The following is a 25303-nucleotide window of genomic DNA, read 5'->3' on the forward strand; positions in this document are numbered from 1 at the left end:
TAAGTCTGCTAGAGGTGGAGGGGAAGCACCATCAAGGATGGTCTTGGCACATTGAAGCAGAGAAAGAGGGCCTGCATAGCTGCATAGGCCCTCTTCCTCTGCTTCCTATTTTACAAAGTCATTGTAGAATGAGACGTAGGCTGATGTTTATGAGGCATCAAGTATTCGAAGAATTCAGCATGGAGGTAGTCATTTAACTGATCTGTGATATCCATTCCCAGAAGGTGAGTCTGGATGAGAGATTTAAGAATTTGATGCTTATATTCTGGAAAAGGAGGATCATCTAGAGATGATGTCAGTCTGAGAATCAAAGCCTCTTCTTCAATAGCAGCAGGATGGTGGCTGGAAGATGGAGAGGCAGGGACAGGAGATACAGAGATATTACCTGTCGCTACCTGTGGTGGATGAGCTCCAATTCTTGAACTAAGACTATGTAACTGGCTTTCTGTCTGTGACACTTGATGGCATCCAAAGATCTTAATGAGAACACCCTAAATAAAACCTCATCGATGTTCTTTATCCCTTGAGCAGTCAACTCGATCTCATGAGCGGCAATGATGTTTTCTTCTTCGGCAGTCCAACGTGCTTTGATGCTCTCTTTTAAATCTTATGGACTTACATCCACCACATACGACATTTGGATATCTGTCAGTTAGTCATCCTCTTATCCCGGCTAATAGTTTATAATCCAATCCCATATCCTCCAATTTTCCATGTTGTATCATATCAAAAATTAGCAGCATCCAAAAAGTATCGTATCACAGCATATCCATTCTCTTGTCTACCACTTCAACTGTGAGCAAGTTATTCAAACATGACCTTCTCTTAGTAATCCCATACTGTTCATTACAAGTTACAGATTCCCTGGTAACCCATTTCATGAAATCTCTTACCAACTTTTCCAAAATCTTCACAACCACTCCAAAGATATTAACAGATCAATAGTTAGACACATACATCTTTAAACCACCTTTGTTCAGTGGGATTATTATATATTCATTCTACTGCTGGAATCTTCCCTGTACTGAGAGTCAAATTATGCAACCAGATCAAAAACACAGCTAGTTTAGCTGAACACTTTTAACATCCATGCTGATGTTAAAAGTGGGTGTCACATCATACCCACTGCCAAATTCTTATTTAGTTTATGCAACTGTTCTAGTACCTTTTTCTCATTCATGAGTTTCTTCATCCATTTAAGAGGTAAAGTGAGCTCCATGTTGCAGATACCAGATTGATAGACTTTAGTTAAGCAAATGCTCATCAGTTGAAGAATCTTTAACTGTATCTGCCATCCTCATTCATTAGAGTTATTCTTTCACATATATTTTATCTTTTACTTACAACATAATGATAGATTTAATTTGGCTTGTCCTTATCAAGCAGAGCTAGTTTCTTTTCTTTTCTTTTCATACTGACACATAGCTTGCAGTACAATACTTGTAACTCTTGTAGTCTGGCCTAATAATTTTCAGAAATGATGCCATCCTTATGCACTTGATATTCCTTTCACATCCTATTTCTCTTAAGAAACTTTCCTTAATAAGTCTGTCCATCCATTTCACTCCAACCTTATTTATTCATTAAACTTTAGGAACACATTCTGATATTGCATCACTGATGTATTTTTTAATAGATGACTGGTGCAATATGCGATAATGATGCAATTGTGGAAACATCAATTAGGAGGAATGGTCACAGTGATGGAAGGAAATGGAATTTATACATCTGTTAAGAGAAAGTTACCCGAGTTGTAATAGAGATTTGCAATAGAGGAATAAGTTTGTAATAGAGGAATGCAATCATGCAGTCTTGACTTGGGAGATAGCAAAAACTTTTTGAAAACAGAATTTTCTATTAAGAAAGGGAATATATGGAATTACAAAGCAGGTAGTTATGATAAACTGAGAAGTCAATTTAGCATAGTGCCACAACATAATCCAACCCAGCATCTGGATGATAAAGCAGGTGAGAGTTACACGGGGGACAATATTATTATACAAGAATTGCTGAAAAAGAAAAAGTTCTGGAGGGTATATATATATATATATATATATATATAAAGAAAAATGTGAACATCCTGCCCCTGACTAGAACAAGACACAGGCAAGAAGAGTGACTTATATGGTAAGGAAGGCCAAAGGTGATTATAACAGGAAACTAAATGATAAGGCCAGATGTGATACTGACTGATGTGAGAATAGAGGTCAAATTAGAGTTGCTTAGGATATTGCACAATCCTAATGAGATCCTGGTCATGGGACTAAATGGCATATCAGCCATTTATTATGAAAATGTGCAAGGCAATTGGCACCTCCTTTGATCAATTCTGGAAAAGTGCCTAGAGAGTAAAGTAGATAGAGAGAAAAGTACCTAGAAAAAGGGTAAGATAGTTACACTGCATAAAGGTGGCTTCCTAGACAGAATTGACAAATTATTGGCCAACCAAAATCTTAGGAATAATTGTTAAGGTATTGGAAAAGTTTGTAAAAGGGAAATGACAGGATGGGGTGAGAGGAATGCAATACTGCTGGACTTAGTAATTTGCTTAGTTTTTATATTAAAGTGACAAACGAGTTGGCTAAAGGAAATCAGTACATGATGATACTGCTGAATGCAAAGGCATTTTTTGAGAGGATACGACATGGAACTCTGTTTTATAAATTTTAGGGGAGCAAATGGTGATGATGATGGATATCAAAGAGTGGTGTATGGAGGAGTTGAACTGAGAGAAAGTAGATACTGCAGGCTCAGCACTTGGATTTCTACCATTTAATATGCACTTAATGATTTAAGAGAGAGAGGTTCAGTTTTTTTTTTTTTTTTTGCTGGTGATGCAAAGCCAGGAAAAGCGATAGTCAGTAAGGATTATGGAAAGATCTGCACTAGGATGACTTAAATAAATTGTCACTCTGGATTCCTAAAAAACACATTTACAAGCAGGGATAAGGCATATTATTCTCCTTTTATAAAGCTTTAATAACATCTGAACTACCATATGCACATATCTAATCACTTGGATTCCATGACAATGAAGGTGGTGGTGGCAAGGATTCAGAAGCAAATAAATAAGATTGTGGCAGATCCATGAAATGCACACTATGAGAACAGACTGAAGATTTGCAGGCTACAAAAACTAGCGTACAGGTTAAAAAAATCAAAAAAATCTTCTGTGTGTTAATCCTATAAAATCCATTAAGTTATTAATGAATTTTTTAGAATTATCACACAGAAGACTCTTTTCAATACATGGCAGGAAGAGAGAGAACAAAGGGTCACCCTCCCCCATGGAAATTATATATGATTTTAGTTATCAGGGTATTAGGACTAGATTTTTTTTTTGCTTAGAGGGTGATGAATGGGCAGGCTGTTACCAGAAGTGAGTGCTTCATTAGTGAATGAGTTCAAGTAGAAGTATGAAAGGTACTGGGTGAAGAATAGTTAGTGAGTCACCTGAGATGAATATTTGATGCTTGGAGATGTCTGGTAAATAATAATAATAAGTATTATTATTATTATAATTATTCCTTTCATGCATTTTTATTAAGCATATCATAAATCAGAATTTCCAGTCATTACTTTCTTTACTACTCCATCTCGCAAATCACTGCTAATCTCTTCCTTCGTATCTCTTATAATGCCATTCACCGCACTGTTTTCATCTTAATAACAAGGTAAATTTCTTAATCTTAAATCTTCTTTCCATTTCTCTCACTCGTATTCCAAAACCCACACACATTTTCCTTTAACTTCTCTCATCTCCTCTTCCTCTCTATCATTCACTCCACAAGGTTACTCCTGCACTACATACTCAATTTAGTTTTCAACTTTTCTTACCCATTTGATGGGTAAGAAAAGTAGTTATTAGTGATACTCTAAATGCTGTTTATAACTAAAAACCACATACCTGCAAAGGTCTACTTTAAATATGTATAACCGACTATCCTTATTTACAACTGATGGAGAATACAGTGATCCATCTGAAAAGAAGATACATTTTGTTACACACATATTTAAGCTTTTACATTACAAATACAGTTTTACTAAACTAAATAAGTACTAGCTGATAAAAAACTGAATCACTTAATTTAATATTATAATTATTGTTATACAGGTATCTCCATGAAGTCAAAAATTTATCATGGGAAATCCATCATTCACACACTAGCCATTATTCACACAATACCTATCATGTGTATTCTTAAACTCGTTCACTGATGAAGCACTCACAACCATTTTTAGCAACCTCTTTCAGCCCTACATCCAAAAAATCTAGTTCGAACACCCTTGCTAGCCACACTCTTACACAATTTCAACTGGTGACAATTCTATAAAACTCCTTCATCATCATCATCAATTTCCTGATATGTACCTCCAAGGGGTGTTCAGGTTACTATGACAGCACTACATGATTAAGTTTACATTATTATTAATCTGCTATCAACAATTTTCCTTTTGCACCTTTTGGCTACTTGTATATGAGATATATTTGTGGATGTGTGGAGTGAGTTCAATAGGTGAAAGAATTTATATAAGATGGATGGTTTACATTTGAATGGATTTGGTGTACGGAAGCTTGAAAAAGTGTTGATGAATGAAGTGGAAGTGGATGTACAGACTCAGGGAAACTAGATTTATTAAGGGGGGGGGGGGTGAGTAGATATGCAGACTTTAGGGAGGCAGTTGAGTGTATGAATGAGTATAATATGCCCGAGCGAGTACGAAGGACAACAAATCAGAATGGGATAGTTAGTATAAGGCAGCAAAGTAGGGATGGGACTAACGGGCTTCTGTAATTCATGTACACTAATGCCAGGAGTAGCAGGAACAAGGAGGAGGAGTTTTTGGCCTTGGTTGGCACTTCCAGGCCACAGGTTGTTGGTATTAGTGAAACATGGCTGACAGAAGATGATGAAACTAGTGGGATTGAATGTGACGGGTATAGCGTGTTCAGGAGTGACAGGGAGAATAAAAAAGGGGGGGGGGGTATTGATGATAGCTGATGAGTTGCAGCCAAGGAGTATAAAAGTTGAACTGCAGGATAGAGAAAAGAGCACATTTGCAGCTATTTGGTGTGAGATAGAGGCTACCACAACAAAATATATAATTGGGTGCTGCTATAGACTAGGAGATGGAATAGATGGTGGGGATAGTATGCATAGGCAAATAGAAGAAATGAGTGGAAGGAGGGTAATTATTATGGGTGATTTCAATTACGGTAACATTGACTGGAAGGAGGAGAGGGCACATGGGAGGAAGGAATTGGATTTTATGCGGTTATTAAGGGACAAATATCTGCGACAGCATGTAATAGAAAATACTAGGGGGCAGAGAGCGCTTGACCTAGTAATCGCATCTGAGAATGTGGCTGTAATGAACATGACCATGTTGCCACCAATTGGTGAGAGTGATCTTGGTCATGACTTGGGAGGTGGCTAAAGGAGTGGAATATACAATTAAGACAAGGTACATGTGGAATTACCGAGCTGGTAAGTATGACAAGCTTAGGAGTGTGCTTGGCTCAGTGCCATTACATGTAAAACTGCAAGGGCTGGATGTTGATAGTGCACGGGAGACGGTTAAGAAGTGTTTGCAGGAGGCAATGGTTGACTGTAAACCAAGAGTCCGAATAATAAATCAAGTAGGGGTTAAATGGATGAATAACACCATTAAGCGTGAGCTGCAAAAAAAGAAACAATTGTGGAGGGATAAGGAGAAAGGTGACTTGCAGATGCAGGAACAGTATGAAGCTCAGGCCAGAAAGGTAACAAGGGTGGTAAGAAAAGCAAAAGCGGATTATGAAAGAATATTGGCCATGCAGGCTAAAGAGAATCCCAAACAGTTTTTTCAATATGTTGCAAGTAAAAGGAAAAATGTTCATGGCAGAATGATTTTAAAAAATGCTGAGGGTAGGGAGGTAACCGAGTCAGTCGATATAGTGGAATTACTGAGTGAACACTTTGCAAGAGTGTATCATCCAGGTGGTGACATTGCAGGAATGGAAGAACCAACAGCTTATACTGGAATTGTGATGAATGAAGTAGAGGTAAGTAGGCTATTGCAAAACCTCAATGTCAATACATCTGTGGGATTGGATGGTATACCAGCTCGTGTCGTATGTGAAGCAGCTAAAGAATTGTCAGTGCCCTTGACCATTTTGTTTAATTTGAGTCTCGGGCCTGGGTCAGTCCCAAGGGAGTGGAAAGAGGGGAAAATAGTTCTGCTACATAAAGGTGGTTCCAAGGCTGTTGTTGAAAATTACTGGCCAATCAGCATAACAGGAATCGTTATCAAGGTCTTGGAGAAAATAGTCAAGAGAAAAATACAGCAATGAATTGATGAAAATGGGATATTTGTATCGGGGACAGCATGGTTTTGTGAAGGGTAGGTCATGCCTCAGTAACTTGCTCAAGTTTTATAACACAGTGACGGCTGAACTGGATAAGGGTAATGGGTTTACTGTGATTCTACTGGACCTTGCTAAGGCCTCTGACAGGATACCACATGGAATTCTAATCAGTAAAATGCAGCATATGGGGACGGATATAGGATTGGTGAGATGGATTGGAGGGTGGTTGATGGAGATATCAGAGAGTGGTTTATTCAGGAGTAGAGTCCAAAAGACGGCCTGTTACTAGTGGTGTGCCACAAGGATCTGTTCTTGCACCACTGCTGTTTAATTTGTTCATTAATGATGTAGGAAAGGATCTGAGAGGAACAGTTCATTTGTTCACGGATGATGCAAAGTTGGGTAGGGCAATAGTGAATGCAGATGATGTCAAATTTTGCAGGATGATTTGGATAGATTGGAAGTCTGGGCTAAGGAGAATGGATGTCAATTTAATGCGGCAAAATGTAAGGTTATACATTTCGGGGTGAAAAGATTAATAGCAGTTTACTACATTGGTGGAACTGTACTCCAGGAAATTGATGAGGCGAGAGATTTAGGAGTGTTGGTGGATAAGGAGTTGAAGTTTAGGGGGCACATTGCAAAAATGGCCAAATCAGCTTATCAAATCACTTGGTTGCTGAAGAATACTTTGACAAGCATGTTATTGTTCTTCTGTATCGAGCCTTGATAAGACCCTATCTCGACTACTGTGCCCAGATTTGGTCACCTAGGTTTCTTCTTGATGGGGAGGAGGTTGAGAGGATCCAGAGGCGAGTAGCCAAGATGATAGCAGGTCTGTGGAATGAACCTTATGAGAACAGGTTGAGGATTTGTGGGTTGCAGAAATTGGTTGATAGGCAGAGGAGGGAGATATGATTGAGACATTCAAATTACTGAAGGATTTCTACAAGATTAATTCAGAAGATATTTTTGAGAACAAGGCTGGTGGTGGGAGGACTATGGAACATCCATGGAAGCTGGGCAAGAGTGTGGTTAGTAAGGATGTTAGAGCTGGGTTCTTTACTTTTAGAGTGCTGAATGAGTGGAATAAGCTGCCAGAGTCTGTAGTGGGTGCTGTGACAGTGAATGAGTTTAAGGGAAGGTGTGATAGATACTGTGTGAATGTCGAATAGTTGTGATGAACATGATTTGGGGCTCCCTCGATGAGTCTAAGGACTCTCTGGAGTTGCCTGTAATAATAATAATAATAATAATAATAATAATAATATAAATGGCTTCTATATTACTTCAACCTTGATATCTCTCCAGGGGTATGGCTTCCACTGATGAGACCTTAATAAAGGTCGAAACTGATCTGGGTTGTGGCCCTTCCCCATTATGTATAGCATCATACATGTCTGAAAAGGGGTGTGTGTGTGCTTTGCATAATGGGATACAGACTAAGGCAAGTGATATGAAGTCATTAGCCTCTATATACAAGTAGCTCAGGCGTGAATATATCTCATGCACAAAACATTGTTTTGCTTCCTTGGGAAAAAAGATTAAAAACTAAGTATATAATTTGTTGGTATCTTTAAAGTAAAAACCTGTTTTGCTAACCTTTCTTCACCCATTCTATTTATTATTATTATTATTATTATTTCCCAAGACCTCATGGAGTCAAAGACTCATCTGGGAGGTCCTTTTATCACACACACACACACACACACATCTCATCATACCGTGTCTTAAACACACTCAAACTCCTTGCAGACACCACACTCTCAGGCAAGGAATTCCAATCATTCACAATTCTGCATAAAAAAAACCTGCCTCTCACCCACCCCCCTACTCACACCCTCTTTATACAGTTTCCAAGGATGACCTCTGGTTCTCCCCTGATCTCCCACTATTCTCTGTAGAACTTCTCCACCATTGATCTTATAACAACCCCTTACCAACTTGTAGGTATCTATCATATCTCTCCTCTTCCTTCTCTCCACTAGACTCTGCAAATTACATCTTTTCAATCTTTCCTTATATTCAACATTCCAGAGGTCGAAAATACCTTAGTCAGTCGCCTTTGGATCTTTTCCAACATCTCTTCATCCTTCTGAAAACCTGGTGACCAAATCTGGGCACAATAGTCGATGTGTGGCCTAATCAAAGTCTTATACAATGGAACAAGAATCTCCCTACTTCTACACGTCAGTGTCCTCCGCATCATTCCCAGAAGTCTTTGTGTTGTCTTCACAATTTTGGCGATGTGTCCCATAAATTTTGGATCCTTATCCACTATCACCCCCAGATCACTTATTTTCTCTACCTCCAACAATATATTCTCACCAAGGATAAATTCTGCATCCCATCTTTGTTTTCCAAATTTGAAAACTTACATTTTGCAACAATGAACTCCCATCCCCATTTGCTTGCCCAACCACACAATTTAATCAAGTCTTCTTGCAAGGCCACAACATCTTCACTACTCTTTATGGTTCGTCCCAACTTTGCATCATCTGCAAACAACTGAATATCTCCATCCAAATGTTCGCCAATATCATTAATATACAAGTTAAATAGTAATGGCCCTAAAACAGACCCCTGAGGCACTCCACTAGTGACTTTCCTTTTCCAGAATATCGCACCCCCATACACGACTTGTTGATACTATCAGATAGCCAGTCTCCAATCCAATGCACTAATCTAATATCCAACCCCATCTGCTCTAGTTTGACTGTCAACTTATTATGAGGTACTCTATCAAAAGCCTTTGTGAAATCCAAGTATATTACTGTGTATCCTTCTCCTCTGTCCAAGGAAGCAGTCACTTTATTGTAATAAGTAAGTAGATTTCTAAAACATGACCTCCCTTTAGCAAATCCATGCTGTCCATCAAAGATTATATCATTGTTGTCAACCCAACTCCGGATCCTAGTTCTCACAAGCTTCTCCAACAACTTAACCACAACACCTGACACACACAGATAGGCCTATAGTTTGATGCTTGAGTTCGATCACCTCCTTTATGAAGTGGCACAATCTTGCCCTCCTTCCACTCTTTAGGAACTTGACCAAGTGCAAGACTCGTATTAAAAAAATATGTCAAGGCAGGTGTCAACTCTCTGGCACATTCCTTCAGAATACGCGGTGATATATCATCAAGTCCCACAGCCTTATTTACATGTAGTTTACTCAACTCCCCAAACACCTCTTGCTCATTTACAGTCAATCTCTCCTCCCCATCATCAACTGCTCTCAATCTCTCCATGTAGTCACATTCACAAGCTTGAAAGATCTTTATGAACTGCTCATTAAGTATCTCCACCACACATTCTGCAACAGCTGTCTTTATACCATTTCCTCCAATCAATATATTTAAGTGACCTTACCACCTTAGATTAGCTATTCTTGAATGCTAATAATGTCAAGCTCCTTTCTAATATCTACATTTTTAATATGATTCTGCCATTGATGCCATCAGTTCACTCCCTAATTTTTCTCAGAACCCTCATATCTGTGGTCTCTAGTTTTGATCAAGTGCTTTATTTCCAACCAAACTCTCGGATCCATAACTTAAAACTGCTTTAAACACTGTCTTGTTCAACTGCTAAGGTGTTTTTGTTAATTTCTATCTTATTCCATATACATTTATTCAGCTGGCTGCTCACCATACCAGCGTTGCTTACTCTGTTGTCTATTTCCACATTTAACCTGCCATCTTCACTAAAACTGTACCTAAATGGCTGAAATATTTTACTTGTTCTATAGGATCTCCATTCAGAATGCAGATGAAGTTTTCTGTGCTCTTGTCTATTTTCATAGTTTGGTCTTTTTATGGCTGATTTCCATGCCAACTTTGTTACAGCTGTTACTCAATTTAGTTAGTGAATCCTGGAGACTTGCACCAGATTTGTTTAGGAGCACAACATCACCTGCATAAAGCAAACAGCTAAGTTTGACATCTCGAATTCTAATATCAGGCTTGATGCCACTTTCTTTCATAATACGATCCATATAGATGATGAATAAGAGTGGAGATAATGTGCATCCTTCTCTTAACATTGATTTTACATCAACCAATCTTCCTGTATTTCCTTTAATTCTAAATACTGACTGACAACTTAGACTATGTATTGCTCTATATAATGTTCCATTCACCCCATATGTAAATGTAGTATTTTGAAAAGGTTTTCTCGGGGCACCATATCATATGCCTTTTCCAGATCTACAAAACTTAAGTATATATCCTTGTCATATTCCTACAATTTCTCAACTATTTGTCTTAAAGCGAAAATATTATCTTGACAACTTCTATTTGGCCTGAACCCATATTGTTCTTCTCCAAGTTTCACTTCCACGATCATTCTCAACCTCTTTTCAAATATGCTTGAATAAATCTTACCTGGAAAACTTAACAGAGAAATTCCTCTGTAATTCTCACATTTCATTTTATTCCCTTTTTCATAGATAGGTATTATGAGAGCACCATGCCAATCATTGAGAATTTGACCTTCTAACCAGACCCCTCCAAATTATGCAGTTTAGCCAATGCAAAAATATTATTCCTCCATACATAAACTCCTTTAAAATTTATGTCTCTTCTTTTTTGCCTCTCAGCTAGTTTCTGAACCCCACAGACCATCAACCTATTCTTATAGAGAGCATTCCACAGACCTGCGACAATCATTTTCACTTACCTCTGGATCATCTCTAACAGGAATAGAAGTCGCTGGATACAGCATTTTTCAGCAGGATAGGAAGGGAAAGCGTGGTGGTGGTGGTGGAGTACTGCTTATGATAAGTGACGACCTATGTCCTCTAAGAGTGGAGACTTTGGAAGGCAGTGACACTAATGATTTTGAAAGCATATGGTGTGAGGTAGAGGTGGGCAAGACAGGATATTTAGTGGGGTGTTGCTACAGACCCAGGAGTACAGAGGGTGGGGAATAGGAAATGTTTAGACAGTTGAGTTTGGTAAGTGCAAGAAGAATGATTGTTATGGGAGATTTTAACTACAGTAGTATCAACTGGGGAGAGAGATGCATGTAGCAATAAGGGAATGGAATTTCTAGAATTCTTGAGGGACAAATAAGAATAGAATAACAAAATCTATAATTTTGATTTTGGTTATAGCATCAGAAGAGTTGATAATAACTGAGATGACATCTCTCCCACCAGTTGGAGAAAGTGATCATATGGTTTTGACTTGTAAAATGAATAGACATGCAGGAGTATCAAAGAGACGGGAACATATGTGGAATTATAAGGCAGGTGATTATAATAGTCTAAGACGTCAACTTGGGGAAGTTTCATGAAAGGAGGAATTGGAAGGACGGGATATCATTAGTGCGTGGGAAATTATAAAAGAATATTTGTTAGCAGCAATGGTAAGTTGTATACCACAAGTGAACAAGAGGACACAATTTGGAGTGAAGTGGATGACAAACAATATTAAATTAAACAGGAGCTACATGCGAAAAAGAGGCTATGGAAGAGATATAAGGAGACAGGTGAAGAGAAGATGCATGGAGTATAAGACACAGGCCAGAAGAGCGACTAGTATGGTAAGGAAGACGATGCTGGAATATGAGAGGAGATTAGCCCTAAGATCCAAAGAAAATCCTAGGGAATTTTTTAGATATGTGGCCAGAGGAGGAGAAATGACTTTGGAAGAATGATATTGTGTGATAAAAATGGGAATAGAGTGACCGATGCAGAGAACATAGTAGAATTGTTCAGTGAACACTTTATTGGAGCATTTCATCCTGGAGGAGTCAGGTTTAATGCTAGAGGGATAGTGCAGATTCGAGGTTTAGAGGTACAGGAGGAGGGTATGTTTCAAATACTGAGTACTCTGCATGTCAGTAAATCTGTGGGACTGGGTGGTATTTCACCACGAGTTTTGAGAGAATGTGCTAGGGAACTGACTCAAGCCAGACTCAATGAAAGTCTGGCTGAAGGAAAGGTGCCCATGGAATGGAAGGAAGGTAAGATAGTGCCATTGCATAAGGGTGGTAGCAGACTGGAAGTGTCTAATTATAGGCTGGTTTGTGTGTCATCAGTAGTTAGTAAGATCTTGGAGAAAGTAGTGAAGGACCTTATACAGCATTGGGCAGATGAGGGTAATGTTATCTGTAAGAGTCAACATGGATTTGTGAAGGGGCGCTCTTGTTTTAGCAATATGCTAGCCTTTTATGATAAAGTTACAAGAGTATTAGATGAGGAAAAGGAATATACTGCCATTTTCTTAGACTCAGCGAAGGCATTTGACAGGGTGCCACATGATAAACTGACGTTTAAGTTGCAGCACATGGGTTTGGATGTCAGATTGGTCAACTGGACTCAGGATTGGCTGTCCGAGAGGTATCAAAGAGTTGTGTATGGTGAGGCAGTTTCAAGGAAACAGAGGGTTACAAGTGGGGTCCCACAGGGCTCAGTACTGGGACCTATATTGTTTAACCTTTATATCAATGACATTGTCAGTGAATTGCAAGTGGATATTCAGTTGCTGTTTGCAGATGATGCGAAGATGGGAAGGATCATTAGTAATAGTGCAGATGCGGCAGCCCTGCTAGAGGATTTGAATAAGCTAGATAGATGGGCAAATGAATGGGGGATGTCGGTTTAATGCAGCAAAATGTAAGGTCTTGAGGTTTGGGAAACATCAATGGGACGCTGCATACTCTATGGGAGGAGTTATACTGGAGGAAGTAGGGGAGACAAGAGATCTGGGATTGTGATTGATAGAAACCTGAAATTTAGGGGACATATTGCAAAGGTGGTGAAAGTAACACAGAGGATTGCTGCAATGATGAGAAGGACACTGACCTGCAGAGCTAAAACAGTTATCATTCTGTTGTATAAGACCCTGATCAGACCACACTTGGACTATTGTTCTCAGATTTATTCCCCAGGATTTGAAGGGGATAAATTAACTGTGGAAAGGGTACAAAAGTGGATAACAAAGATGGTTTCAGAACTGTACAATGATAGTTATGAGGATCGGCTGAGGGAATATGTAATGCAGAGTTTGGTGGACAGAAGAAGGAGAGGTGATATGATTGAGACTTTTAAACTGTTGAGAGGTGGTTACAGGGTTGACACTGGGGAGGTCTTTCACTTGGTTGAACAGCAGGAATGAGTGATGACAAGGGGCCATCCCTGGAAGTTACAAAAGGAAACTGTGAGCAAGAGGATGAGGAGTGGTTTCTTTGCATGGAGGGTGGTTGATCCGTGGAATGCATTGCCTGATAGAGTGGTGAGAGCGAGAATGGTAAATGAGTTTAAGGAGTGATATGATAGACTTTATGTTTCCTAAGAGGGACCTCCCATGTTGAGTCTTGATAGACTTGTGTTTCTTATGAAGGACCTCCCCCCTGATAAGTCTTTTGACTTCTTGGATGCCTAAATAATAATAATAATAATAATAATAATATGAAAGTAGCTAGTTGAATGAAAAGTTTGAAAGTAGTATGAAGATCATATCTGCAGAGAACTTTGGCTGTTTATTCTGATGTTCTCTTAACATACGGGATGGGAATGGTTTTGTTGTGATCCTGTGCATTGGATGTAGGAGGGATGGATTAGAGGGTGAGGAGTGGTTTCTTTGCATGGAGGATGGTTGAACCATGGAATGCATTGCCTGATGGAGTGGTGAGAGCAAGAACGGCCAATGAATTCAAGGAGTGGTATGATAGACTTTGTGTTTCTTAGGAAGGACCTCCCACGATGAGTCTTTTGACTCCATGGAGGCCTGAATAATAATAATAAAATAATAATAATAATCTCCAAAATTTCATACCCACAGAATCCAGGTGTCCTGATCCATGCACAGTAGTCCAGATGTGATCTCATGAAACCCTTATATAGAAGAACAATAACTTTTCTAGACTTGCTTGTTAGTATGTACTTCAACAACAACATAATCTCATTTGCTGTTTTGGTTACCTTCACAATATTCCTTCCTAACTTCAAACCCTTGTCCATAATCATACTCCAAGACCTGGCTTCAGTTTCCTGAAGTTCAGTACATAAAGTTTCAGTACCGACTACATTAAAATGGTAGCCATTTACCTTTGCCCATACAGCTAATATATTTAAGTCTTCCTGCAGGATCTCTATATCACCTTCATCTACCATTGCTCTTCCTAACTTAGCATCAATAGCAAACAACTGAATATTTCCCATCAGATCATTTTCTATATCACTGATATTCTATATCACTGATATACAAATTGATCAACAGAGGACAAGTATTGAGTCCAGTGGTACGCTAGACTCAGTACTTGGTCACTTGCCTTCTATATTCAACTCCTCCACAAACCAATCTTTGATATTTTCCCATCAGCCACCCTGTAATCGAAATCACCAGATTCATACAAATCCTCATTATGCAACAGCATGCTATGTGGAATCTTGTCAAATGTCTTTGCAAAATCTAGTAATATTATTGTGTAGACATTTCCCTTATCCAACTCCATTATTATAAAAAAGTAAGCAAATTACTAAGGAAAGACCTACCTTTTAAAAAAATCATGCTGTCTCTTATCATATTTCTATTTGATAAGAAAAATCATATTTCTCTTATCAAGTAGAAATATGATAAGAGACAGCATGGTTTTTTCGAAGACCCAATATTTCTATCCATTTCTCTAACCTTAACCACAACTACTGAGATGCTGATTGGCCTACAATTTGCTTTCTGCCTTGAGCCTCCTTTATGCAGCAGAACTATTTTGTCCTCTTTCCACTCCATTCCCACATTCCTAGTAATGAGTCCTTAAATTAAACAGCATTTTCAGAGGAGCATATAACTCCCTTGCTCATTCTTATAATACATGGGCCAATATGTCATCTGGTGGTGTATAGTCATGACAGCAGAATGACCATTGCAAAGGATGTATAGTATATGCTGATAAAGTGATAACTCAATAATTTCACTATAGCCTTTGAAATGGTGCCATGCAACATATATATGCCACATATACTTGAAGAATGTGCACAACAGTTAGTTATGCTCTTGACCTAGTTATTTAATAAAAGTCTTGCAGTAGGTAAAGTTCCTAAGGAGTAGAAGGAAGACAAAATAGTACTACTCCACAAATATGCTTCTAGAACAGAAGTTTCCAATTATAGACTAGTATGTATAATTGCTGTTATGGTCAGGGTGTTAGACAGATTGGTTAGGAATAGAATACAAAACTGGGCTGATAGACATAGTATTCTTTATGATGGTCAGCATGGATTTGTAAATTGTAGGTCTTGTTTTACTTGCATTTTATGACAAGGTGACAAGTGTGTGAGATAAGGGAGAATTATATACAGCGATAGTCTTGGACTTTGCAAAAAGCATTTGATAGATTATCACATGATAAGTTGGTGTACAAGCTACAGAGGATGGGAATAGATAGTATATTGGTTAAATGGATCAGTGATTGGTTCTCTGAATGATACCAGCAAGTTGTGTATAATGGAGCACAGTCTCAAAAAAAGGAGGATAACCAGTGGCATGTCCCAGGGTTCTGTTTTTTGGGTCCCTGCTGTTTAACTCGACTTTAACTTGACCTTCAGTTGCTTGCTGATGATGAAAGTCGAGGAGAATTATAAGTAGCACCACTGATATTAATTCCCTTCAGGAAAATTTGAACAGACCTCTGACTTGGACAAAGAAGTGGGATCTTAGTTTTTATATTAATAAATGCAAGGCATTGTATTTAGGAGTAGAGAAATATAAGGCTCTGTACTATATTGACTATGCTGTACTACAGGAAGTGGATGAGATTTGAGATTTTGGAGTGATAGTTGACAGTAGACTGAAGTTTAGAGGATCTATTGCAAGTGTTGCAAAGATTGCACATCATAGTGCCATTTTGATACAAAGTATTCTAACATGTAGGGATAAAGAGTTGGTTGTGCCACTGTATAAAGCACTGGTCAGGCCACATTTGGACTACAATGCTGAGATTTGGTCACATGGTTTTCATTGCGATGTAGAAACACTGGAGAGGGTCCAGAGAAGAGTGACTAAGAGAACATTAGGACTGTGAAATGTTGGCCATGGAGAGAGGTTGAAGAAATGTGGATTGCAGAGTTTGGTGAATAGGAGGATATATATATATATATATTTTTTTTTTTTGCCACTGTTCAAAGCAATTTCCAAGTCTGTACAATGTTTTAATATTTCGTCCGAACTCCAGTTATGTAAATAATTTATATTATATAAAAATCAAAATAGATCATTGTGTGATCTCAGCTGTTCAAATCCATTTTGTAAGCTATCTATAGCTGTATCAATTAAGATGTTAAAAACATTAACTTCTTAATTGATACAGCTATTTTCTAGGGTCACTTGCAGCTCATCATGGCTCTCATAGGAAAACATTTTCTTTTTCTTATTATTCTTATGAGGAAATTCCATTTTTTCTGCAATTTCAGCTGCAGTTGTTTTCATTTGTTGAAATCTGTTTTTCCTATAATTGGTTAAAAATTTCAGGATGGTGTCAAACTGCTCTAAGGCATAAGACCAATATTTAAATTTACACTTTGCAACATTTTACTCACTGGGTTTATTAATGATAGAATGTCATACCAAATAATTATGCTGCAAATAAATTTCAATGAAGTGATTTTTTCAACAAGGGCATGATCAGTGCATTTTGTTTCATTTTTGGTTGAACCTGTCAATTGAGGATTTTCGTATATTTCCACGAGTGCATCATGAATTTTGCAGAATTGAATTTGAGCTTCCCATCGAGTTCAGACACACCTTTTAGGTGTTTTGAAACACCTACCACATGTTTGGTAGATGTTTCAAAAGAATCTCCCATCTGTTCGTCGATCCAGAAAAAAAGTTGAATAGTTGTTGAATTATTCCAAAAAACGATAAAGAGTCAACTGTGCTTTTAGCTGCATCATTAACAACAAGATTAAGAGAATGATCACTACATGGGACGTAAAATGCACGGGGATTTATATTTAAAATGCGAGTTTGTACACCTTTATCTTGTCCCATCATGTTAGTGCCATTATCATAACTCTATCCATGCATGTCTTCTATATTGATATTCAATTGTTCTAATTCTTTTATAATTTTATCAGTCAACCCAAGTCCTGTTTTATCATGAATTTCCAAAAAAAACCTATGAATTTTTCACACATTTTTCCTGTTTCTGAGCAAACGTATCTTATTATAACAGTCATTTGTTCAGTATGACTGGCATCTGGTGTGCAGTCTATAATAATGTAACAGTATTTGGCTTTTTTAATATCACCTATTATTTTACTTCTTTCTCTCAGGTGACCCTGTAACCCCTAGAGAGCGTGTCCCCTGGGTGGCGGATAAGGGAGCCCACCATGTGTGTGTGTACATGCCCATGCATGTGTGTGTGTGTATGTATATATATATATATATATATATATATATATATATATATATATATATATGGTGGGGGTGGTCCGAATATACTGAATAAGGACTTGTGGACCAACAGGGCCATAAGGGGCAATCATCTTGATTGTAAGGGAAGCAGCACTCCCATGGACCCCTAGCTGGAGCTATCCTCTCCTTCTTCTACTTTGAGGAAGATCCACTTACTTTAATCTTTCCTATAAGGCCTTATCAGCCAACTCTTCTTACTTTATGACCCTTATGCTATTAGAGTACTCGAGGGCAATGGGGTCTTTTCATTTCTGGCCTTACAACTATGCCCTCTCTATAAACCTTACTATATTTCTTCTATAATATACTCTTTCCCCTTCAATATACGCTATTCCTCCTATGGGTTTAAATTCAGAAGAAGGCTAGTTCAGAAGCCTTAAGGTAGCAGCCCTACCACTGAACTATTCCATCGTCGGGCTAGTCCCCTGACATGGGGAACATAATCCTACTTGTAAGCTGACAGAAAAAAGATAATCGGATTGAATCTATGGGAAATGACCCTGGAATGGAAAAGGGAAAACGAAAATGGAAACGACAAAATATAATACGCATAGCAAACTGGAATGTAAGAGGAATAGCATATAAAGAAATAGAATTAGACCAGTTACTAAATGAAGGAAATTTTAAAATAGCAGTAATCACTGAAACAAAAAAGAAATTAAAAGGAACTATGAGAACCGAAAATTTTAATGTGATATACAGTGGAGTCGACAGAGACCAAAGAGCACAAGCAGGAGTCATGATTTGGATTCATAACTCCCTTTCAAAAACAGTTAAAACATTATAAATTATGGAATGAAAGAATAATAGAAGCTAGAATAAAAATAGATAGAGGCTATTTAACAATAATTTGTTTATATGCCCCAGAAGAAGAAAGAGAACAGGATAATATTGATTTTTATAATCAGCTACAAAACATATATAATAAAATAAATAAAAATGACTACATAATTTCAGCAGGAGACTTAAATGCAAGAATTGGAAACACGAAAATTAATAATAATACAGGAATACAATGAGAATGCACTCTAAACAGAAATGGTAAAAAATTTATTGACTTTGTAGTTTATAATAACCCAAAAATAATGAATTCCTTCTATAAACATAAAGACATACATAAATATATTTGGGCAGCAAGAGGATGGAAATCAATATTAGATTACTTCATATTAAATGAAAAGACATCAAAATTTTCACTAGATGTTAGAGTTCAGAGAGGATAATGAAATAAGCAGTGACCACTTCCTTGTTAATATAAAATTAAGATTACCAAATAAATGGCTACAAGTCACAAGAACAGAAAGAAAAATTGAAACATTTGCTTATAAAACTAGACTGTTGAATGATACAAATGTAGAATGGCTATATGAACAAAGAATTAACCAATATCTAGATAAAATAAAACAAAATGAAGAAATAGAAATAGAATGGCTTAATATAAAAATGATACTAAATGCAGCAGCAAATGAAAGCTTAGGAAAGACCAAAAAATTCAATAAAAGAAAAAAAAACTGAAGATCTGGGATGATACAATCAAAGAAATAATTCAAAAGAAAAAAGAAGCCTATCACAAATGGTTAAGCAGTAAAAGATTAGAAGATGAAATAGAATATAAAAGAATAAGAGCCATAGTTAAAAGAGAAGTCAGAAAAAGACATAGAGAATCATGGAATAAATTTGTTTCTAATTTAGAACATGATTTATATAAAATAAGACCCAATGTATAAAAGATTTTGAAACACCTAAATGCAGATACCAAAGAAAACATAAAATTAAACAATGAATTAAAATTAGAAGAATTTCTAAATTACTACACAGAACTGTGGACAGACAAATATTTTAAAAAAGACAACTGGCAAACAATTAACGAAAATGAAAAGTAAATAACTGAAGAAGAACTAGAAATCAGCCTGAAAGAAACAAGAAAGAAACGGAAAATCACCTGGAGAAAATAAACTAGGTTCAGAACTATATAAATACACAGGAACAAGATTCAAAAAAAACTTTTATTATTTTTAAATAAAATTTACTCAACCGGTATCCCCCCCAATATTATTATTATTATTATTATTATTATTATTATTATTATTAAACAAGACCTCATGGAGTCAAAGACTCATCTAGGAGGTCCTTTTATCTCATACACATCTCATCATACCGCGTCTTAAACACATTCAAACTCCTTGCAGACACCACACTCTCAGGCAAGGCATTCCAATCACTCACAACTCTGCACGAAAAAAACCTGCCTCTCACTCCCCTACTCACACCCTCTTTATACAGTTTCCAGGGATAACCTCTGGTTCTCCCCTGATCTCCCACTATTCTCATGAGAACCTCTCCACCACTGATCCTATAACAACCCCTTACCAACTTGTAGGTCTCTATCATATCTCCCCTCTTCCTTCTCTCCACTAGACTCTGCAAATTACATCTTTTCAATCTTTCCTCATACTCGACATTCCAGAGGTCAGAAACTACCCTAGTCAGTCGCCTTTGGACCCTTTCCAACATCTCTTCATCCTTCTGAAAACCAGGTGACCAAATCTGGGCACAATAGTCCATGTGTGGCCTAATCAAAGCCATATACAATGGAACAAGAATCTCCCTACTTCTACATGTCAGTGTCCTCCGCATCATTCCCAGAAGTCTTTGTGTTGTCTTCACAATTTTGGCGATGTGTCCCCTAAATTTTAGATCCTTATCCACTATCACCCCAAGATCTCTTATTTCCTCTACTTCCAACAATATATTCTCACCAAGCATAAATTCTGCATCCCATCTTTGTTTTCCAAATTTTAAAACCTTACATTTTGTAACATTGAACTCACATCCCCATTTGCTTGCCCAATCACTCAATTTATTCAAGTCTTCTTGCAAGGCCACAACATCTTCACTACTCTCTATGGTTCGTCCCAACTTTGCATCATCTGCAAACAACTGAATATCTCCATCCAAATCTTCGTCAATATCATTAATATACAAGTTAAATAGTAATGGCCCTAAAACAAATCCATGAGGCACTAGTGACCACTAGTGACTTTCCTTTTCCTGGATATTGCACCCCCATACACAACTTGTTGATACCTATCAGATAGCCAGTCTCCAATCCAATGCACTAATCTAATATCCAACGCCATCTACTCTAGTTTGACTGTCAATTTATCATGAGGTACTCTATCAAAAGCTTTTGCGAAATCCAAGAATATTACTGTGTATCCTTCTCCTCTGTCCAAGGAAGCAGTCACTTTATTGTAATAAGTAAGTAGATTACTAAAACACGACCTCCCTTTAGCAAATCCATGCTGTCCATCAAAGATTATACCATTGTTGTCAACCCAACTCTGGATCCTAGTTCTCACAAGCTTCTCCAACAATTTAACCACAACACCTGACACACAGATAGGCCTATAGTTTGATCCTTGAGTTCGATCACCTCCTTTATGAAGTGGCACAATCTTGCCCTCCTTCCACTCTTTAGGGACTTGACCAAGTGCGAGACTCGTATTAAAAAATTATGTCAAGGCAGGTGTCAACTCTCTGGCACATTCCTTCAGAATACGCGGTGATATATTATGAAGTCTCACAGCCTTATTTACATGTAGTTTACTCAACTCCCCAAACACCTCTTGCTCACTTACAGTCAGTCTGTCCTCCCCATCATCAACTGCTCTTAATCTCTCCATGAAGTCACATTCACAAGATTGAAAGATATTTATGAACTGCTCATTAAGTATCTCCACCACACATTCTGCAACAGCTGTCTTTATACCATTTCCTCCAATCAATGTCATCCTTCCATAATCATTCTTTCTTTTGCTGGGTACATATCGAAAGACCTCCCTAGGATTCTTTTTAGCTTCATTAGCTAACTGCTGTTCATACCTCTCTTTAGCTACTCTCACCAACCAAGTCACCCTCCTTGCCTGGTATTTGTAGACTTCATGAAATTGGTTACTTCCACTTCTCTTATGCTGCCTCCACAATGCCCTTTTTCTCTGTATTGCATGCTTAATCTCTTTATTCATCCATCTCACACCTACCTTATTTAACCTTCTCACCCGTGGTATACATTTAGACATTGCATCTACTAAATATTTTTTGAAAATCCCCCAAGCTGCATTGATCTCTTTTCCAGCTAACTCCTCATTCCATGCTACCCTTGCAAGCTGTCTCCTGAGCTCTTCATAATCACGCCCCTTGTAATTCCACATATACCCTTTTTTCACAGGGGTCCTTGCACTGCTGGCAAACACCCAAGTAATCACCTCATCGTCACTTTCACCAATTGGTGGATGATTTGATACCTCATTGATAATTACATCCTCCGATGAGATGACCAAATCCAAGACCCTTAATCCTCTTGTGACCTCTGTTACATACTGTCTGAGGTAGTTATCCCTCAAAAACTCAAGAAACTCATTTTCTTTAGTTCCAGTTGCTATCTCTTCATTCCAGTGTATATTGTCATAATTAAAATTACCCATAATGATCACCCTTTTCTTATTTGCTTGGCTTATTTGACTATATATTTCACTATCACCACCATCCACATTACCAGGTCTATAACAACATCCCACCAAGTATTTGATTCTATTCACCTCTATCTCACACCATACTGCCTCAAAACTACTGGCACCATTTCCCTCTTGCATCTCTACCTTGTATGGACATAACTCTTTCTCTATCATCAATTGCACTCCCATTCCCTTTTTACCCCTTCTATCCTCACGAAATACATCATACCTTTCCATCTCTATTCCTGTCAGGATGTCATCCTCATCTAACCATGTCTCACTTATTCCGACAATCTCTGGGTGCACAGACGCAATTAGTACAACCATTTCATCCGCCTTGTTTCTTATACTTCTAGCATTGGTATACAAACACAACAATTCATTTCTGGATCTACAGCTAGTTCCACTGATACCACTCACTCGATGTGATCTCTCCATGCTGGACTGGGGCCATTTCCCTTTCTGCTTCTTCATTTTAGAACCCTTTGCAATTCCATCTGTTTCCTTTTGATCCCTGATCATACCATTACTTTCCTGCCTACACATGCTCTCACTTCCTCTTGGAGCATCCACCATTCTCACGCTGTGTATCCCTGTCCACCCTGAGCCTCCCCGTTTCCCTGCACCTCTTGCACACCCATTCTTTCATTTTCTATACTCATACCACTCACTTCCCCATTCATTTCCACTTCTTCAATCCCTCCTGTCTTACTCTCCTGCTCTTCAACATCACTCCCCTCTCAATCTGATTCATTCTCTCTATTCATTTCTCCACTTTCCAGCAGCAGTCTCTCCAAGCGACTCACATCATAACCACTCAAATGCAGTCCATCGCTCCCATACAGCTCACTTCGTCCCTCAAACTCATTCCACACATTAACAAACTGTACTCCCATCTCCTCACACATTTCAGCCAGAATATCATTCATAATCCTTGCTCTCCACCTCATTTCACCACAATCATACCTAGGCAACACACTGACCACCCTTCCTGTCACACTATTCTCCTTTATCTTTCCGAGCAGTCTCCTGACATTCATTTTGACATGCTCTTTGTTCTCTCTCAAATCATTTGTACTAATTAATACAATTAACTCTTTTGCTCGTTCCCGCCTCATATTCAATGCCTCAATCACTCTACTAATTTTACCGCCTGGAAAACATACCTTGTGCATTTTATCCTCTAGCACACCTTTAATAATGGAGTCGCCATACAACGCCACTCGCTCATCTTTTGTTAACTCTTTCATACCATCATGATTTATTTTAATAGTTTTGACCTGAATTCTCTTAATTTCATTCCGCATCCATTTCATTTCTTGCTTCATCCAATCCAATACACCCTCCGAACCTCGCGACACATTCTCTCTATCATTAAATCTTTCTAACTTTCTACCACCTCTTCTCACTTTCCCTCTCATTCATCCTTCTTTGTTTCCGTACTTTCGGTCCAACATACGTCCAACTTTCACTATCATTCTTCTCACTTTCACTCTCACATATCTTTCTTTGTTTCTGTACTTTCGGACTAACATGCGTCCAACTTTCGCTATCATTCTTCTCACTTTTACTATCATTCATCTTTGTTTGGTTCAGTACTTTCGTTCCAACATGCGTCCAACTTTCGCCATCAGTCATTCTTTTTTCACTATCATTCATTCTTTTGATTTTTTTTACTTGTGATTTCTGCATCACGCCATTTCTACTTTCATTCGTTCTCTCAATTTCGTTTCTTTCCGCCTCACTTTCGTCCCTTTTAACAACCATTACGATTGTCAAATCGCTCTTTTTCTTTTTTCCTGATTTTTTAACATTTTTCGCCTGTTTTCTCACCATCCTTCTCTTTCAAACGAGCACTCGCGACACAATCGGTACTAGTACTTTCTGTCATCAACTTCATATTCGCATTCATCAATTCCTCGTTCAGGTCACATTTCGCACACACCCTTCTTCCATCCGCACTAAACATCCACAAATCATTTATGTAATCGAAGGAATACATATAACAGACCTCACACTTAATGAAACGACTGAAATCCAGATTAAAATCATGGAATGACAATGCCGCCGCCATTTTTTTTTTTTCTCTGCAAGTTACTAGGTCTAATATTAACGATTTCGTATTTAGTTTAAGCAAGAAAAAAAAACCACACTAATAATATCGGTAGCGTACAACGTTTACAGCCGCTCTTACTTACACAATTACACATATATACTTAATTATTCCTAGTTAAACTTATCTGAATCATGAGCTCTTCAAAACACGTCCGTACCGCTTGACCCACTAGCGCCCCACGTTCTGTGGATGGAAAAGATGCAATAGAATGGAAAAAAGCAATTGTGATTCCTATCTTTAAGAAAGGTAATAGAGATGACCCTAAAAACTATAGAGGTATCAGTATACTAAATTCCTGTTACAAAATATATAGCAGAATCTTAAATAACAAACTAATGAAATATTCTGAAAACTTTATTCTAGAGGTACAGAATGGATTTAGAAAAGGACAATCATGTATAGACCCAGCCTTTTGCCTAAAATTAATAGTAGAGAAAAGAAGAGAATATAATTCAGCTATACATGTTGCATTTATTGACTTTGAAAAAGCATTTGACAGAGTTAAAAGAAACATATTATTTAACATATTAAAAGAAAGATAAATACCAAATAATATCCTAAAAGCTATCACAAGTATATATGAAAATAATCAAATACAAATAAGATTAAATCACGAGCTATCATATACGAGAGAGATAAACCAAGGGGTCCGACAGGGATGTCCCCTCTCAGCAACTCTTTTTAATATCTACTTAAATGAAATAATAATAAAATGGAGTAAAAATTTACACCAAGGAATTAAACTTTCACCTACAGTTAACTTAAACACTCTCCTCTTTGCAGACGACCAAATAATAATTACAAATTCTGAAGATAACTTACAGAAAGCTATTTTAAATCTAAATGAGAAAAATCAAAGATTATGGTATGATAACATCAACAGAAAAATCAAGAACTATGGC

The 25303-nt window shown here is 37.7% G+C and overlaps 1 protein-coding gene across 1 annotated transcript in view; it reads right to left on the minus strand.

The window, feature by feature from the left end:
- Positions 1–25303, minus strand: part of LOC150104729 (lysosome membrane protein 2-like) — a 431261-nt gene that overhangs the window by 129987 nt on the left and 275971 nt on the right. The window contains exon 7 of the mRNA XM_090395911.1: positions 3908–3980. Coding sequence (XP_090252037.1) covers positions 3908–3980 — 73 coding nt within the window. The remainder of the gene's footprint in view (positions 1–3907; positions 3981–25303) is intronic.

Source organism: Typopeltis vanoorti, chromosome 7 (assembly GCF_054136105.1).
Source record: "Typopeltis vanoorti isolate ZY-2024b chromosome 7, IOZ_Tvanoo_1.0, whole genome shotgun sequence".
Lineage (NCBI taxonomy): Eukaryota > Metazoa > Arthropoda > Arachnida > Uropygi > Thelyphonidae > Typopeltis > Typopeltis vanoorti.